This window comes from Bubalus bubalis, chromosome 5 (genome assembly GCF_019923935.1).
Source record: "Bubalus bubalis isolate 160015118507 breed Murrah chromosome 5, NDDB_SH_1, whole genome shotgun sequence".
NCBI classification, from domain to species: domain Eukaryota; kingdom Metazoa; phylum Chordata; class Mammalia; order Artiodactyla; family Bovidae; genus Bubalus; species Bubalus bubalis.
This window is the reverse complement of record NC_059161.1, coordinates 1,756,124-1,774,750: the sequence shown is the minus strand read 5'-3', so window position 1 is coordinate 1,774,750 and position 18,627 is coordinate 1,756,124. Positions and strand designations below refer to the sequence as shown.

The window sequence follows — 18,627 nt, the reverse complement described above, 5'->3', positions numbered from 1 at the left end:
GTGAAGGAAAGTTACATGGCTCAAAATAGCCTGGAGTTAAAACTCCCCTCCAGGTCCTCCCCACCATTCTATGGAAAACAAAGAACTCTGTCACCCGAAGAAAAAAAAAAAGGACATTTACGCCCAGCTCCCAGCTGGTCCAGCCTCTGGCCGATCTCCAAAATTCCTTACCCCAGCCATTTAAGAGGTAACTATTCTGAACAACCTTGGAGAGGAACAAGCCTCCTTAAGACAGTAGCTTTCCACATATACGCCTATATATACCTACTCTCCTTGGGTTAATGCAGCAGCTCACTAATCTGACTGCTGCCCCTTCTCGCCTCATTAAAGGTGATCTGTTCCTGTAAAGTGCTGGTCTCGTTCTTTTTCTGAATCTTGCCTTCTCTAACTCCATACCCTACAGTGAGTGCAGTAGAGTCCCTCCCAGGAGGCGCCTGACGTGACAAAGTGTCCACTAGATGAGAGGACTGGGAAGGCCTGGGAGGCACCAGAGGATCTGGCCAACATCTAGAAGCTTCGCTGTCTCTCGGGGTTTCCGCTTTGGCCCCTGGGATGTGCGGGCCTCTATCGGTGGAGGTCTGGGCATCGGCAGATTCAGGGCCTCTGCTCCCACTTGCCCTCCTCCATCCTCACTGGGAACGTGTCTGCTGGAATTGTGATGACGCTCTGGCCAAAGATGTGTGAATAGAAATGTCACGTGACCATTTCCAGAAACCTCCTTGAATGAAGACCCCCAAGGCCCCGACCTTCTTTGTCCCGTCTCCCATCCCATGCACTGACCTCCCCTGGGGCCCTGCCATGGGGTGGACACAGAGCCCAGGGCCCTGCCACAGGGTGGACATGCAGCTCAGGCCAGCCACAGGCTGCACTGAAGGAAGTCGGGCCCCAAGGCAGCCAAGCCCACCTCCAGATGTTATGAGAGAAAAGAAGCTTCTACCTTACATCTTCCTACAGCCAAACCTCATCTAAGGGAAGAGGCAACAAAGAGATACTCTTTGCCCTGGGTCAGGTCAGCAGGCTTGTGACTAACTCACCACCTTTGACCAGAGCGAGGCCCACCCCTCCCCCAGTCCCAGAGTGAGCCCCGCCCCCTCCCCCAGCCCCAGAGCGAGGCCCCGCCCCTCCCCAGGCCCAGAGCCAGGCCCCGCCCCTCCCCAGCCCCAGAGCCAGGCCCCGCCCCTCCCCAGCCCCAGGCCCCGCCCCCTTTCCCGGCCCCGCCCCTTTCCCGGCCCCGCTGCGGCCTGGGGGTCAGGAGCACTCTGCACTCAAGGCTATGGCCTACCAGTGGTGAACAGTGGACACATGCTGCCTGGCCTTCCCCTCCTTATAGAGGAGACAAACCAGCGCGCACGTCTGGGGCTGCAGCGAAAACTAGACGAGTTAATATTCATAAACCACACAGCACTGCCACAGCCTGGCCCACAGAAACCCCTGGAAGTCCTGGTTCGTTAAGTCAATTATTAAACACCCAGTCTCGTGATTTCACACAGAAAGCGCTTCTGAAAACCCTAGCGGTCTGGGCTGGGCGAGGCACAAACAGGAGGAAGTCAACCAACACTTGCTGAGCAGAGGAGTCCTAAGGGGGACCCACGGCCCCGTTACCTGCAGGAACAGCTGCAAGCGGCCCCCCAGCGTCCTCACTTCTCGCCGCAGCTCGGCCAGCAGGGCCGCCCGGCAAGCCTCCAGGACACCGCTCACCCGGGGTGCCGTCAGCACCGCGAGCTGCTGGAATGCGCTTGTCACCTGGACTGCGAGCGACTGGTTTGCTCGGTCAGCGAACACTTGGAAAGAAGAAGAAAAGTGATGAGCAGAAACGACCTCCCAGTAAAAGAGCTCACAGACGCTCGCCACGCAAACACGAGCGTCAGACAACGCACGGCAGAGGTGACCATGCCACCGAGGATGCGCAGGACACAGCAGTCCCCGCGGGCGGGTCGGTGCGGACGCTTACGGGTACACTGACTGTCCTCGTCCTGCTCTTCGTGGGCTCTGGACACGGCCAGTACCCCGTCGTGGATTCTGAGGAAATTACTCATCAGGCTGTCTGCCACGGTGCCTTCTTCATCATCACTCTGTCCAAGAAGCTCTAACGACGAGCTGATCAACTCTTTGCAAATGCCAGGAAGGAAGGGTTCCACTGAGTCCACGTAAACAGGGCTGGATTTCCCCACTAAGCCTGTGTCGACAGAAAACAGCCATCATAAGGCTCGTTTCCAGGGACAACGCTTGCAAACAACGCATCAGTGCAGCCGCCGCACAACGCCGGGCACACACGCCACGCAGGCCGCTCCCATTTCCAGACACCCTCCTTTCTCTACGCAAGGGGAAGACAGCCCCGCAGAGGGACTCCACCAGCTTCTCAACAGCATCCATCCGCCCACAGCCCAGCAGCTACGGAACCAGATAACAGGGAAACCACAGATTGCACGTAACCACTGACTGCATCTCCTTCTTAATTTACTTATTGGCAACACCTAAGGAAGTGGGAATTGGTGAAAACAATGGTAGCTGCATAAAGTAAAATAATATGAACACAATAAACGTAAGGAATAAACCACACGCTGGAAAAGCAGGCAGTTGTAGAGCAAACAACGGAAGGAGGGTCCTGGTAGCTCCTCCTGTAACACCTCCTGCTTCAGCTGTCCTACAACCGGAAGAGGAGAAAGCCCAACGACTATCCAGAGTGTGTCACATCGTAGGGAGACAGCCTCTCAGAGCAACTTTCTAAGCACCATCCAAGCCAGAGGCAGACAGAAAGCGTGAAAGAGCCCATCGGCACCTCTGGAAATAACTGCACCCAGAACACCAGCCCCTGAGCAGGGCTCTCATTTAATGTACACGGTTAGTCTTCTGGTCCAATCCACAGGCGACTAGAAACAGCAAACTACAAAAGAAAGTATATACAAGCCCTGGGCGGGGACTACTGAGTGGAGAGCCAAAACAAGAGCTCGATTTGGGCGGAGAAACCAGAAGCACTGCCGTGCCTAAAGCTGTCACTGCGGGTGACGACAATCAACCTCGCGACGACGACAGGGACCTCCCGCCACCTGCTTCATGAGACGCCTGTCTGAATGCAGCAAGTCCAGCTGCAGCCTGTCACAAAGATCTGTGCAAGTCTAGTTTCAGAACACAGCCTCTCAGGTGAGACGTTCAGACACGTGCTGACTCTCTACAGTCAGGAGGTGCCGCCCCCACTAGCCCCGGCAGGCCTGGTCCTGCTCCCACCGCGCGACCACCCAGGCGGGGTCACACTAAACACACAGGTGGGCTTCTATCTCCCTCTCGGAAAACTGCAAACAGGCAAAGACCTCTTACGTCTGACTTCCCCTTACATCTTAATTTTTTTAAAGGGCACTTAAAAATGACCCTTGAGTGGCTGAAACTAACGCAACACTGTAAATCAACTATTCTTCAATTTAAAAAAAAAGACCCTAGAAGAGATACGTTCAGTTATCTGGAAAAGGTACGCTTATAAAACATCTTCCTCTTAAGTAGTACTGGATAAATAAGTTGCTACCACAGATACACAGCCTTTTATTTTGCTGGTAAACAAAAAGTCTATGGCCTATTTTGCTTTGACTTACATTAAACAAGCAGTAGGATAATAAATGTCTTCCTAAAAGATAAGTTTATGATTAAAAAAAAAAACCCTCTAGTCTCTTTTATAGTCAAGATGAGATAATTTCTTTCATGGCTAATCATATCCCACTGATATCGTTATAGATTATTACATTACGTAGCAGTTTTTAAATTCAGTTTACTAAGGTACAAGTAACACTCTGTAGTGTTCACATCTTGAGTGTACAGCTTTTTTACACACGTGCACACCACATAACTGCCACTGAGGGGAACACACACCGCCAGCCCATCGCTCCCTCTGACAGGCTCCCTTGTGACCCACTCCTCTATCTTGTCACTGCAGCTCAATTTTCCCTATTTTTGAACTTTCCATAAACAGAATCATATGGGATGTACTCTTTATTATATAGTTTCTTATACTTCACATGGAGCTTCCCTTATGGCTCAGCTGGTGAATAATCTGCCTGCAACACGGGAGACCTGGGTTGGATCCCTGGGTTGGGAAGATTCCCCTGGAGAAGGGAAAGGCTACCCACTCCAGTATTCTGGCCTGGACACGACTGAGCGACTTTCGCTCCCACACTTCACGTGGTGCTTTCGGGGCTCGCCCGGGTGGAGTTACGTATCGGTGGTTCTCTTCTGTCTCTATGTAGTAGTTTGTTGCTACCAAGTAGTGACTTTAATTATTACAGGTACTTACACATATAAAGTGTATCCTCCTCTTCTTATGGAAACTAATATTATAGTCAATATTGGCATAAAATAATTATTCAGGGGAAAGAGTTCTATAACTTTTTCTTTTAAACCATTAAAACTGGAAGTAATTTTGTGACAGATGATATGTGTATGTGTTACATGAAATCCCGAAGGACACAAGGGAGTGTTGTGCCGAGGACGCCCCGGCCCTGTCCTGCGTCACCCCATGCGCCCCGGACGAGCAGTGCTTTCTGGCCAAGGGCAGCTCTCCCGGAGACCTTGTTCACGAGCAAGCACGTGTGTGCAGCTCTCCCCCTCCTCACACAAGTGACATCCTGTAACACACCATCTTCCACACTTGGCCTCTTTCCACTTGGAAGAAAACAGTATCCTCATACGTTTGTGAACACACACACACGTCTTCCCCAACTGATCCAGTCACTCAATTAACACTTAGAAATACACCACAGAGCGCAGAACTTCAGGAGCCGGAGGGCCTCCGGCACGCCCTCCTGTTTACAGAGGCGGCGGGAGCTCACAGGAGACGAGAGGATTCGCACAAGGACAGGAAGCGGGACGGTGGCAGAGACAAGCCCTGGAGCTGCTCTTGGTAAACGATAGAACCCGACAGAAGAAGGACCTGCGGAGCCTGAAGAACGCAGGTCCTGGCCCGCGTGGGCCTCGATGTCGTGCAGACAGCCGGAAACCCTCCTGTTGTTCATCAGACTCCTGCTCCTGCAACAACAGACCCAGGCAGGTTAGCAGCTACATTCATACGCCACATGCAATAACGCTAGAACGCTTGCTGTCAAATATCCTAAAGAAAACGGATATCCACGAGTGTGCTTCCCGTGGAGACATTTTCATCAAGGGCTAAGTGAATTTGGTCCACTGAATAAGAATTTGACTATCTCTAGGTAGCATTCTAACCCCCACTTCACTGAGCAGAATAAACATCTATAGAATGCAGCTGACCCTTGAACAAGACAGGGGTCACACCCCCTGGGCACGGTCGAAAGCCCGCGTGTACCTCACAGTCAGCCCTGGTGTGTGAGGTTCCTCCACATCTGTGGGCCCAACCAAGCCCAGGCCTGTAGGGTTTCCTGTTGGAAACCCATGTCGTTCAAGGTCAACCGTCCCGTTAGTCTCGGGCTCTGGACACTGTGGTTGAAGCACATTGGTGAGCTTCTGAGCTCACTGAGCTTAAGGGCCATAGGAAGAGCGAGAAGTTAGGCAAGTAACTACACTCAGCTGTGAAAGTACTGAGGGGTGGGGGGCGGCCTGCGGAGACTCTGGGAAAGGACGCGGCCCCAGAGCCCGAGGCCCCCGACACCCAGAGCGGGGGTCAGCCGCACGGGGAAGCAGGCGGGTTGCGGGGAGAGAGGGAGGCTCGCGAGGAGGCTGGGCCCAGATGGATTCTGAGCTGCGGCTGAAGGCGACTAAGTTAAAAAGAATGTTACCCAGAAAGACACTGCTCTCTGCGACAGAGAGGCTGTGATACAGTCGCAGTCGGGGCTAGGGCGTCGCTCAGACCTGGGCTTGAGGACCAGCCCTTCCCTTAGCAGCTGAGGAGCTCTGGATAAGGTTCTCATCTCTTTAAATCCTCGGCGACTTCATCTGTGAACTGGGGGTAAGGAGGGCCTTTGCTGCTCAGCAGACATTCGACACATGCTCCCCGGTGACCATGCTTCCAGGGGATGAACCGCTGTGACCTCCACATCCTGAAAGCTCCCCATCTCCTCCTTGAAGCCTTAGACCGCAGGAGCCCCCCATCCGGGAACCCCAGCCTCACCGCGTCCACACCAGCCTCACCTCAGGGCACCCTGCTCCCCTGCCTGTCCCCTGGCCGCATCCTCGTCACCCATGCCCAGGCCTGGAGTCCGGCCTCTAGGATGCGTGTGAAGCCTGCCCTCCCTCAGGTCCAGGCTGGGCCCTTGTCACCGGCCCTGCCCCTGCTCTCCTCCCGCCAGCCCTGGAGGACAGGGAGCACTGGGCCTTTCTCTGGCACCCCCAGACCCGGCAGCCGCAGTCCTGGTTCCAACCACACTGGGGGCTGGGCCCTGGGGCGAAGGCCCCTCCAGGGCACGTTCGCCTCTGTAGCCCAAGGGTCGGGGAAAGAGGGGCAGCCGTGCGTCTTGTCTGCCTCAGTTAATAAGCGGCATTTGTCACACGCGGAGGTCCTCGGTCACCACGACTGAGTGCAGAGGTGCTCATACTGACTGCATCTCACACTCCGCAAACTACGAAAAAATATCACAGAGTACGCCAGGCTTCTGAGAAAGGGTGATTTAAAGTAATAAACACTGCTCGTTTTTATAGGAAATTGGATTTATGCTAGTCCAAGTTGCTCTTAAAACTTCTATGGTGAAATACTGAGGACTTTTCCTTCATATACCAACTGAACATAAGCAATCTAACGCCCTAACGGCTGTAATCTCATCACGGACACACGGGCTTCCCTCCACAGATACCGCCGTGACAGCAGACAGCTCCTGTGGACGGGGGTGACGCACGTCTACACCCAGAGCAAGAGAGCCAGCAGCGCCCGCACCCTCACCTCCTCCTGGAAAAGGAAGAAACAGGAACATCGGTGATGTCGGGTTCCCACTCATCTTCAGGGTCACAAAAGACATCTTCACCCGGGCTACTCCCATGGCTCTAAGGAAATAAATACAGAATTTCCAGTTCCAAAGGGGGAAAAGGTTTAAATACTTCACTGCATTTATCAAAGCAAAAATGCAGAGAAGTGAATGCTGTTTCAGTAAGATCTGCAAATTAATAGGTTCAAATGAGCCAAATTAAAAATGCCTGCACAACAAAATGAAACCCTGGAGATGTCAACATAGCCAGGGGGGAAATGTATATGATAAATATAAAATAAAGGTTATTTTTTTTAAAATCAAGGTTTATTATCAAAATATGTCAAGAAAGCTTACAGATGTTAGCTCACTACTCACACTTCACTTGACAAAAAATTCAGAGGACACGAACACAGCCTTTACCAATAAGCAAACAAATCCTCAGTCACTAGTTATGAAAATGTAAGTTAACCAGGGACACTGGTAAATGGCAATATTTCTGGCGGGCAATTTGTTGGTGAGAAAAACAGAATAAAAAGTTTGTATTTTTTGGTATAGTGTCAGAAAATGGAAGACGAGGAAATAAGACATTAGAAACCAACGTGCAGAGCTGTGAGTTTTCAAGCAGCAAACCGCCGAAGCCCCCGCGGGCACAGCAGTCGGCTGGGAACACAGGCGTCACCCGCGCCAAGAGGGCCCAGCGGCTGACCTGCGCCACGTCCGTCACACCCTCCTCCCCTTCGACTCACGCGTAAAATTTAAAGATCACGCTACTATACCTGAACAGATTTAGTACTAAACTTCTCCATACAGCTATGAAAGTGAAAGTGTTAGTCACTACGTCCTGTCTGATTCTTTTTGAGACCCCATGGACTGCAGCCCACCAGGCTCCTCTGTCCATGGGACTTTTCAGCCAAGAATACTGGAGAGGGTTGCCGTTTCCTTCTCCAGGGGATCTTCCCAACCCAGGGGTCAAACCCAGGTCTCCTGAATTGTAGGCAGGTTCTTTATCGTCTGAGCCACCAGGGAAGCGCACCTCACACAGCTATAAATATATTAAAACCCCCAAAATCCCTTCTACAGGCAAAAGTAAACATACACAATTGTTAATACTGGTTGGTTTGGCTAATGTGGATAGCCTTCTATTAATATTTGTCAAATTTTCCTTAATGAGAACATGTCACTTTTGTATTTTTCATTTCGAAAGTTTATAGAGATTTTGATGATACTGCAAACCTCATAAAGTTCCTTCATTGCCGCAAGCTTAGACTCAAACTTTTCCAGACTCCAGACGGTTGAGACCCCGAGCTGCAGATTACGGACCCGAATACAAGTGTCAGAACTGCTTCCTTTATCTGACACCACATGTCTGAAAGAGAAACCAAAGGAAAAAATGCTTCTCCTAAAATACACATAACAAATACACGTAACCAAGAGATTCTGGAAACAGAACAACTCCCATAAAACTCAGTCCACCAATTAAGTCTCTCCAGAGTTAAGTACTTCTGTTCTAGTTATAATCAGGTCTAGGATATACTACATACTAAAATAACTTCTTACATAATAACTTTTTAAATTAAAAATTCAATATTGCACATTTCTTTTAAAATGTGGAATACTAATAAATTCTCAACTCAAAAGAAAATTAGTAAATTCCTAAACCAGCTAAAATTAATCTGTTTATAAAATTTTTTTTAAAGCCTTATTCACTCCAGAATGACCTCTGAAAGGGGAGTCTGGAAGTGCCCCCTGGGGATTCTGACACCTGCTAACTCCTAGGCGGGCACGTAGAGCACTAAAGAAACTCAACAACAACAACAAAATCACACAAAGGGCAACTAGTTCAAAACAAAGAATGAGTTTACTAATAAGATAACTGCTCACCTGCCAAAAACATAATTCCTGTTTAACCTGCTGCTGATGGCATTGGCTTCCTGAATCATGACGGACAGCTTCATGGAGCTCCAACTGGGCTGCACTGGCAGGAGGCAAGAGAGGAGGCTGAGAACAGGGCTGTGAGCACCGACACACCCCCAGGCACAGATCCTGAAAGCCCGGCTCCGCACGAACGGCGTTAACTGTGCATCACAGACGGGCAGGGCGCTAACTCAGGGACTTTTCTACAACCCTCACGACGAGATAAAACACTCTTCCCCCAAAATGAGGTCTTTCACCTGAGGAGGCAGGGAAGAAAAGTAGAGTTCACAGAGACAGGAAATGCCAAAGATGCTGCTTTTCCTCCTACCATTTCTACAGATCTTCTCTTTTTCCTAATGACTAAGTTAAAGCATTAGATGAAGGATACTACAGCTTTAACTTACATAGAACCACAATCCTTTTATATTTTGCCTGAAATTTTTAAAGTATATAGATAGATATAGACAGAGATAGAAATACATCAGGAAACAAAAACAATTTTAGTCCACAATTCCATGTTCCTACTTCAGATTTACGATTTTATCACAGACACGTTCTATGTTGTTCAAACTTATAACCAGTATTCCATTAGAAGCATTTTTTTGAAAGAATAAAGTTCATTATTCAGGTGAATTAAAAAAAAAAATCAAGTATTCGTGGCAAGGTACTATTTTACGACCTAAGAGCAACAAAAAGATGAATTAACAAAATGTTCTTATCTCTTGTAAGAAACATAAGGAGCATCCCTGCAGAGTAATTTGACATAAACGCTGTGGGGAGTGCCTGGCACAGGTACCAGGTCTGCTTGCTGAAAGACAGAGCCTGGCCGACGCCCTGCGGGAACCCACCGCGCGGCAGCCTGGGGGCCGCCACAGGCCCGGAAGCGAGGCCCTCCAGGAACACCCCCTGGCCACTCCCGGCCACAAGTCACAAGGGGCGGAGCGAGCGAGCAAGGCACGGACCACGTTTGTACGCGGATCCAAACAACGCAAACAAATGTATCTTAAAAATTATGAAATAATCCAGGAAAGTTGAATATGGACTAGATCTCTAGTGAGTATAAGAAACTAATACTAATATTTTAGTCGTGAGAACAATGTCAGAGTTAAGCTTCAGAGAGTGACAGAGAAAAGGTTCCTTATCTCACTTGGAGACACGTGGGGACGTATTTGCACATCAAGTGATAGGTTGTTTGGGCTTTTGCTTCAGAACACTCCAAGGAGGCAGCGGCCTGAGCAGGGGCTGGAACAGAACTGAACTTGTGTGGGGAGCTGCTGAAGATGGCGAAAAGTGTGTAAGGGTTTACTGAAGCAATCTCTGGGCTTTCACAGTTTAGTTGAGATTTTCTGTAATTAAAAAAAATCTATTTACATTGAAAACATGCTGTGTTCTACAGAGGAATGTAGAAGTGTACAAAAAAATACTTCCAAGTAAGAAAGAAAGTGATGTGTGCAATGATTACACACAACTTAGATAATTCTTATAAAATAAGAATTCAGAATTAGATTAAGACATTTTATAAAACATGATACACATGAAAATAATACTTGGAATTCTGTTTACTATTTGATCCTGTAACTAAATATTCTAAAAATAACAGCTCATACAAATTTATCTATATCCAGAGAAGTCCATTAACACGTAGAATAAAACATTTTGAATATACAAGGATAGCTAACATCTTAGTAGCTGTATGAAATAGTGCACGTTTAGAGTGCCTGCTAAGGTCTCCACTCACCTGTGAAGGCTTTGCCTCTGTGGCTCTGACTCTGCTGTAGACTCTGCACTTCCTGAGCAATCCTCTGCTTCTCTGTTTCTAGAGCTTCCAGAATTTTTGCGTGGCGAATCCTGTGGTCTTCTAAAGCCTAGGTGACATTCATTCACGTGGAGCCACACACGAGAGCATGCAAAGAGAGGAGTTATGAACCAGATTGATAACGCCAGCACATGACATAATTCTCTTTCCACAGGACACATTTTATTAAGCAGGAAAGGCTTTCAAAAACAACTTATACAGTATCTTTAGAAAACAATTTTTTCTCTTCCACAAAATCAGGAGGAATTTCTGATGACATAACCTTTTTCTTCCCATTGATAGGAGTATAAAAACCTTCAGGGAAAAAACTACTCAAAAAAGCCCACACTCAAGAACATCTGTTGACTAAATTAAACAGTTAAATGAAAACAACACCTAAAAACCTCGTTTGACACCAATAAGCTATCTAATAGTCTACTAGTAATTGTTTTCAAGATGTAAACTGTTCTTAAAACTCTCTGCGGTGGTTCACTGGCCACTCTGGTTCTAGATCTGCTAATACACACGTTCTCACCAAGCTCTGGTAGGGGTGTTTTTAGGTTACTGACGGTATCCCTCTCTACCCTCACTTCCACATAAACTCAGAAAGAAAACAAATAAAGCTGCTGCTTGAGAATCAAACTTGAAGGCACAAGAAGTCGAAGCGGGAGATGAGAGCAGGGGCTTTCCCTCCAGGATCAGCGGTGCCTGCTCCGGGGCTGCTCACGAGGGATTCAGGGCCCCCCTCGGAGCTCTGACCCCGCAGTGCTGGAGGCACTGGAATCTCACGTCCCCCAGTCGAGGCTGGGCCCCTGGTCCAGCACCTGGAGAGCACCGCCCGGAAGATGCCTCTGCCCTCAGAGAGACAAGGGACGCTGGTGCCCCAGGGCCTGCCTGCTGCTCCTCCCGTCCTGGTGCCGGGACGCAACCGGTACAGGAGTGAGCCGCGCCTTCTGCCCTGTGCCTTAGCGTCCCTCGGCATCCGTGTGATGGTGTGATGCTGGGGGAGGAGGGACACTTCAAGGGAGAGCCCGCTCACCCTCAGACCTGGAGCTGGCCATAGCCCTCAACAGAGCATAAGTTCTTTAAAACAAAATCCAGGGACTTCCGTGGTGGTCCACGGGTTAGCAATCCGCCGGCCAGTGCAGGGGACACGGGTTCCATCCCTGGTCTGGGAAGACCCTACGTGCTGTGGGGCAGCTGGGCCCAACGCCACCACTACTGAGCCCGCGCTCCTAGAGCCCACACTCTGCAACGAGAAGCCCCTGCAACAAGGAGCCCCTGCAACGAGGAGCCCGCACTCTGCACCCAGAGATTAGCCCCTCTCGCTGCAGTGGAGATGCAGCACAGCCAAAAATAAACAAATGGATAAATAAATACTTTTTTAAAAATCCAGCTTTCCCTCCAGACAGTCACACTAGCTGTATGATGAAGTCACCTGCTTTGTCGCCAGGGCCTCCATTTCCAGCCGCTTTCTGTTGACATGAATTTCCTGCTCAAAGCGCTGCTTCACCTTTTCCAGTTCCTCAATTTTGTGATTTGCCTTTTGGTTATTTATTTCCTGGATCTTCTTCCTTTGAGATTCTTCTTTCTTTAAGCAACAATAGTAAAAAGCGAATAGGGCAAAAATACAGAGCAATTCTTCAAAAACAACATCAGTCAGTAAAGAGTCTGCCTGCAATGCAGGAGACCAGGGTTCAATCCCCAGGTCAGGAAGAGCCCCTGGAGAAGGAAATGGAAACCCACTCCAGTATTCTTGCCTGGAGAATTCCATGGACAGAGGAGCCTGGTGGACTAAAGTCCACGGGGTCGCAAAGAGTCGGACACAACTGAGCGACTAACACACAAATACGGCAAAAATGCAGAACAATTCTTGAAAAACAACATCAAAAAAGTACAAAAGTTCCATTTTTAAAATCAATGCACAAGAAATTGACTCAGGGATGGAAAAGGGGCCCTGGAGCGTCTCCACCTCGTCTAGGTTGACTGACCGACTGGAAAGAACCACACCACTCGCCCACCCTCCAGAGCGCTGGCCCCTGGACGGTGCGGGGAAGCTGATGTCCAGCAGACAGGAGAGCCGAGGCCTGAGGAGGGGATGGAGCCCCTCGGTATCTCCCCTTCCCCGAAGGCCACGTTTCCCCCGGGACGCCCCGGGCCCACCTAGAATCCTAAGTTCACTGGGGACGCCCTGATGGGGAAGGAAGACAGCTCGGCCTCCTACCAGCTCCGCCTCCAGCACTTTGATCTTGCTCTCGTACGCAGCTTTTTGAGAGGAGAGCTCTTGCTGGGCCATCTCTTTCACGATCTGGATTCCTTGCATCATTTCTTCCTTGGCTCTCACCTGCGCCTCCTTTATTTCTGCCTCGAGCCTGCAAGGCAGCAAACAGTCACAGCGTGTGCCGTCAGCCTTCACACCAGAGGAGCTTTCAACTGATTAAGATGTTTTCAGTTAAACCAAAGTTCAAACCTCAGAACTTAAATTTCTGACTTTCTCTCAAAAGCGTTCTTAAATGTTTATTAGCTCGAGAACTGTTTACACAAAATATAAAAGATAAAAGAGAAAAGGATGAAAATTCGCCTATTTCTAGGCCACTCCGCTCTACACACACGAGTACTCACTGTAACCTCTGGGCCGTCAGCAAGTCGTTCTTGGCCGACTCAAAGTCTTCTGGGCGCTTGCTCGCAGGATTCTCTCTGCTGGGTGGCTGCTCCCCTTTCTGGACTTCCATTGGGTGATTAAATCTAAAATAATGATCGCCACCAAGAATCACCCGATCACCCTAAGGCACACAAAAAATTGACCACTGGAGGTGAGTCCAAACCAAAAATCACCATGGGACAAATAGTCGTGCTCAACAATTCAATACAGTCTAGTATCACTAACGATAAACACAAGAATCACAGCAGCTAATGTTTATGAAATACCTGAGAGAGTCAATTCCTAGGCAGGCTGATAAGAAGTCCAGGGTCCCCGAGGAGGAGAAAGGGGTCTGGGGGTCTCGAAGAGGAAATAGGGGTCTGGAATTCTCAAGGAGGAGGAAAGGACAAACATCTTTTTTTCCTCTACATTCCTTACTCTTAGTCATATAAAATGTTTTTTCTTTAAGCCCAGAACTGGGCTTCCCAGGTGGCACTATTGGTAAAGAACCCATCTGCCAATGCAGGAGACACCAGAGAAGTGGGTTCAATCCCTGGGTTAGGAAGATCCCCTGGAGGAGGAAACAGCAACCCACTCCAGTGTTCTTGCCTGGAAAATCCTATGGACAGAGGCTACAGTCCAAGAGGCTACAAAGAGTCGGAGGAGACTGAACGCACAGGATGATACAGAACTGATGATTACACAACAAACAACTCAGTTTAAACTCGGTCCTGAGGATTGTGTAACAACAATGCATCCTGCTGAGGACAGTTTCTCCTTCCTGAAAACCTTCTGGCTAATCCCGTTATCTTAAAATGTAAACTATGGGAGTGGGTCTAGTAAGATCTTTACAACCCTGAGACACTCTTTTGATTTACTGTAATAACCAGTTAAAAAAGCATATAACTCCCTTGCTAACACTAGCGAGGGGCGCTCTCCACCCCCCTTCTGAGTCTGTGTGAGAAGCTTCCTCTGTCCCTTTTTCACCTTAATAAAACTCTGCTTCACAAAAGCTCTTGAGTGATCAAGCCTGGTCCCTGGTCCTGAAGCTCAATCTTCTTCGGAGATCACGAATTCGACATCATTCACCGTAAGCTACCGCACCGTCCATAAGCCAAGAACTGGGGCAGACACGCTGCCTACGTGCCTATTATTAACCCGACTCTAGGACTGAGGACGCTAATAGAGCACAGGGGCCGACAGTCGCGGCGCTAAGCACCGGCTGAGCTCAGTCTGCAGACGCTGCCCTAAGAACCGGGCACAAGCCAATGCTTCCAGCAGCCCCGTCTCCACCCTCCCTGGGAGACAGACACACAGACACCACGTGGCCACAGGCCTCGCCTCGCCTGCAGCAGCGTTCGTGCCTGTTCCCCTAATGTCGTCGTTAAAGGCCTGGGGAGGGTAACACACAGTCACCTGGGCTGAATAACGTCTCAAAGGTCAAACAGCAGCTGGCAGGGCTGAGGCTTTGACCAAAGCCCAGCTCTGCCCCGGACATGTAAGGTGCTGCCGGGGCAGCTCCTGGGGGCTGGTCTCTGCACAAAGGCAGGCGATTTGTGAAACGCCAGGAGAGAGAGTGTGAGAGCCAGAGAGTCCTCCCCCTTGCTCTCTGCTGATCTCACAGACGAGAGAACCAGGCTCAGCAAAACTGAATCCCGTGCTCAAAGCGGAACAGCGTCTCGCGTTTCAGCAGCGGCCAACTTACGTGGTGCAACACTGTCGGGTCCGAAATCAGCTTTCCGTTTACGTATGTCTTTGCTTCCCCAGCCGGGACGATGCTCACTGTCCCACTGGAATTGGTGATGGTGCTGTGAAGACAGGGAGCCCGTGGTTACGGTGATGGACAGACTGACGAGGAAGGAAAAGCAGGACACGTAAGGCTCCCTGGGGTGCTCCTTCGGTGAGAATGTTCCTGTCAATTTATGACAATAGTAACGTAGAAGAATCTCCTTATTTTCCTTCCATTAGATTTTGAACCTTTGCTGAAAAAAGCTTGGCTTCTCTAACAATTCTATCCAGCGGTGGTGGGAAAATTTTTCATTGTATGTATTATGATTAAAACTACTTAAAAAAACACTAACTCCTCTCCTCCCAAAATGAAAAAAGAATACACAAACATTAAGGGAAAATACATTAAAATACTTACAAGTACTGACCCATGTACTCTAACCAAGGGCCAGGCGAGTCGGGGACTTCCTGGCCCCCTTCTGGACTCTTCACTCTTTGGGGGCATGTTCTGTATCTTTGCCACAAGGGTAAATAATACTGGACTTATTTGGTACAGAAAACAGTTAAGAGAAGACCAAGAGGAACTGAAGATCAAGGAACTGAACCACACCAGGTACAAAGACATTGTGGAGCTCAGATGACTAAGACCATGCGATATTAGTGAGAACACTCACTCTGTATCTTTAGAAACTTTTTGTGTGAACACCACATTAAAAAAAAAAAAAAAGTCACATCTTATTTAAGATATGGTACTGGTAGAATTGGTTATTCACAAGGAAAATAAATGAATTTAGATCCCTACTTCACACCAAACAAAAAATTCCAGACTACTTAAGGACTTAAATGTGAAAGCAAAATTTCAAAACATTTAAAAGAAAATTTGGGAGACTGTCTCTATAACCTCAATACAGAAAGGGTTTTTTTTAACAAGACACAGAAACTGACAACCATAAAGGAAAAGATTCACTTGTGTGATATACTAGGAACTTTGATCCATTGAAAGGTACCATAAGAGAGAGAGATGAGCCACACGCTGGAAAAGCTATTTACAACGCATGAAACTCACAAAAACCTGCCAACCAAGACATAGAAAGGTCTGCTACAAATTATGAAGGAAAAAAAACACAGTACAATTGAAAAATGGACAAAAGACATGACCAAGTTACAAAAGAGCAAGCAAAAATGGCCAAAATATGTGAGGATTACTAGTCAAGGAAATGCAAACAAATGCCCACCGAGCCGCCAGTCTGCATCCACCCAGTAGTGCTAAGTGTCGGCAAGGATCTGAGGGTAACAGGAACTCGGAGCGCCAACTGTGCCAGAACTGACGGTCATTCTGGAGAGCAATCCGAAATCACCTCATAAAGCTGAGGCGCACACATCCTAAAGGCTGCTCGCTCCCCTCCTGGACACACGCTTAGGGCTGCTTCCCAAACTTGGGCATCATCGTGACACGGTAACTGCAAAGTCGCCAGGCCCACACGGCACGCGGGGCGAGCAGAAGGGCCCAGGCGCCAGGCTGCCCCGAGGGCCCTGTCTCGCGTGTTGACACTTACTCCAGGGACACGCTACCTGTTTGTACCAGGAGACATGTCACACGCACTCACAGCCGCGCTGTGGGAGTGGAATGTGAGAAACCACCGAACGTCTACCGACAAAATAGACCAGTAACTGCACACCACATGACACTCCGCAGCCAGGAAAACGCAAGTGTGTCGACAGAGACGAATCATGAAAACACACTATGGAGCTAACACAGTTCACACGAACCATCACCCCAGCAACACACGCAGCATCGCTCCACTCACAGGAGCAGAAGTTTAAATTCATCATCCAACCAAAACTCCGGCCTTAATGATGGACAGAAGTGTCAGGCCTGAGACTGTAACTCCAGGAAATGGCCCCGTGGCCACATCACATGCACAAAACAGAAACGCAGCAACACCACCCCCAGGTCACTCCTCATAGGAGAGCAGCGGACCTGCCGTCCTCATGGAACGCCCCCATCGTCAGCTTTCCTGGCCAGCAGAGGCCCTCTCAGAGTTACACCAGCGCCTCAGCGTGAATGGAGACGTGTGGGAAGGGAGCTGCAGGGGGCAGATCTAAGGGACGCACCAGTGGTCGTCGGCGATCAGCACGCCCGACAACTGAATGTCGTGGCTGGAGCTTGGTCTGTACTTTCCGACTGTGGTTGTCCCCTCTTTTATCATGTATAACAGGATCTCCGACAGCTGAGGGTCTTCGTTGAGATTGACCAGGTTTGGCAAATGGTTGTCCATTTGAAAGGTAATTCCTGCTTTCTAGTAGAAGTCAGAAAAATAGTTAACCTTGATCAGGAGCATGAAACTGTTAAACCCACCTAAAATGAAAGGTCTGTGTTAAACGTGAAAAGTCACAGGACGTGTGACTTGGTAATTAACAGTCTCTTAGACCCTCTCCTCCTGACTGCCCCTTAAGTGTGGCCGGCATACTTCTTAGAAGCCTCGCAGGGTGACGCTGACCCTGTGTCCCTCACCACCCTCGGCCCGCTCAGGGCTCAGCCTGGTGTCTCCATGCACCTGTCCTCACCCGCAACCGTCCACAGCGGGTTGGGTCCTGCGACCACGTCTCTGCAGCCACCACCGGGTCCCCACACCGTGACAATAACCTCCTGATCGCACGATGCACGACGCACCTTTCAGGCACCATTCCCCACTTCCCTGTCTACACACACCTCAGGAAAACCCTCTTGAGCCTGTCAGCTTCCCTCCTTTCTGGCCCCTGCACCCAGCACCCCCACCAGCCAGCCCACCCACTGCCTGCCCCGAGCTCTCGTCACCTCCTGCCGTAACCCCAGCCATAGCTCCGAGATGGCTCCCTTTCCCGGCCTCCCTCTTCCCTCCCTTGAACCCTCTCTCACACCCTCACCAGGAGAACCTGTCCAGACCCAGGCGGATGGTCCCTCTCCTTCCACCTAAAACCCGCCGTGGCCCGCCCACCGGTCCTCACTGCATCATGGCCCAGCTGTGCCCTCCTCTCCAGTCTGACCCATCCCAGCAGCCACGCATCTGTTCCTAAGTCTCAGGGCATCAGGCTGCATCTTTGCTTAGACATTTAGACTTTGGAAACCAACAAGCTCCTGCTCATTGTACAAGATTTTGCTTAGTTGTCCCTTCTCTTTGAAGTCCTCCCAGTGACCGCCCTCATCACGGAGAATTACTGCCGCTCCTCTGCCACTGCATTAGGGTGACTCACAGCCAGTGCCCACCACTGTGTACCTAATAGATGGCACGTGCGTGGTTTCACCCTCCAATCACACGACACTTCAGTAAACCTCCCTCTGGGTCACACGTTCTCTGGATTCACCTCGGCCTCCCCAGGCCTGGCACAGCAGCAACATGTGACATCTGTTAAACCGACTGAACCGACGTGAAGAGAACTAGATTGTTTGTATTTTAACTTTCCAACCAGCTCACAGGCTCTAAGCCATCACAATCCTGATCTTAAAGCTCCTCACAAGATTCCCTCTAAGATTTTGCTCTGTACAGTCGGTATACAATGAGCATTTGAGAAATTACATCTGCATATTTACTGGCATATCTCTTTGCAAATTTTCAATCAGTTTAGAGAGCTGAAATGATACCTGTAACTCCTTTGTTACTTGAAGTTTTCTTTTTTCAGCTTGTTCAAGTTTTTCTTTCCACATTCTTTTC

General features: G+C 49.4%; 1 protein-coding gene across 2 annotated transcripts in view; it reads right to left on the bottom strand.

The window, feature by feature from the left end:
• KIF14 (kinesin family member 14) overlaps positions 1–18,627 on the bottom strand; it is a 50,116-nt gene that overhangs the window by 5,303 nt on the left and 26,186 nt on the right. For both annotated transcript variants that reach the window (XM_006078430.4, XM_006078431.4), the window contains exons 13-25: positions 18,558–18,621; positions 17,051–17,235; positions 14,913–15,015; positions 13,189–13,349; positions 12,791–12,938; positions 12,005–12,157; positions 10,510–10,636; positions 8,739–8,832; positions 8,091–8,223; positions 6,833–6,933; positions 4,916–5,010; positions 1,952–2,176; positions 1,603–1,781 (exon numbers count right to left, since the gene is read on the bottom strand). In XM_006078430.4, coding sequence (XP_006078492.2) covers positions 1,603–1,781; positions 1,952–2,176; positions 4,916–5,010; positions 6,833–6,933; positions 8,091–8,223; positions 8,739–8,832; positions 10,510–10,636; positions 12,005–12,157; positions 12,791–12,938; positions 13,189–13,349; positions 14,913–15,015; positions 17,051–17,235; positions 18,558–18,621 — 1,768 coding nt within the window. The remainder of the gene's footprint in view (positions 1–1,602; positions 1,782–1,951; positions 2,177–4,915; positions 5,011–6,832; positions 6,934–8,090; positions 8,224–8,738; positions 8,833–10,509; positions 10,637–12,004; positions 12,158–12,790; positions 12,939–13,188; positions 13,350–14,912; positions 15,016–17,050; positions 17,236–18,557; positions 18,622–18,627) is intronic.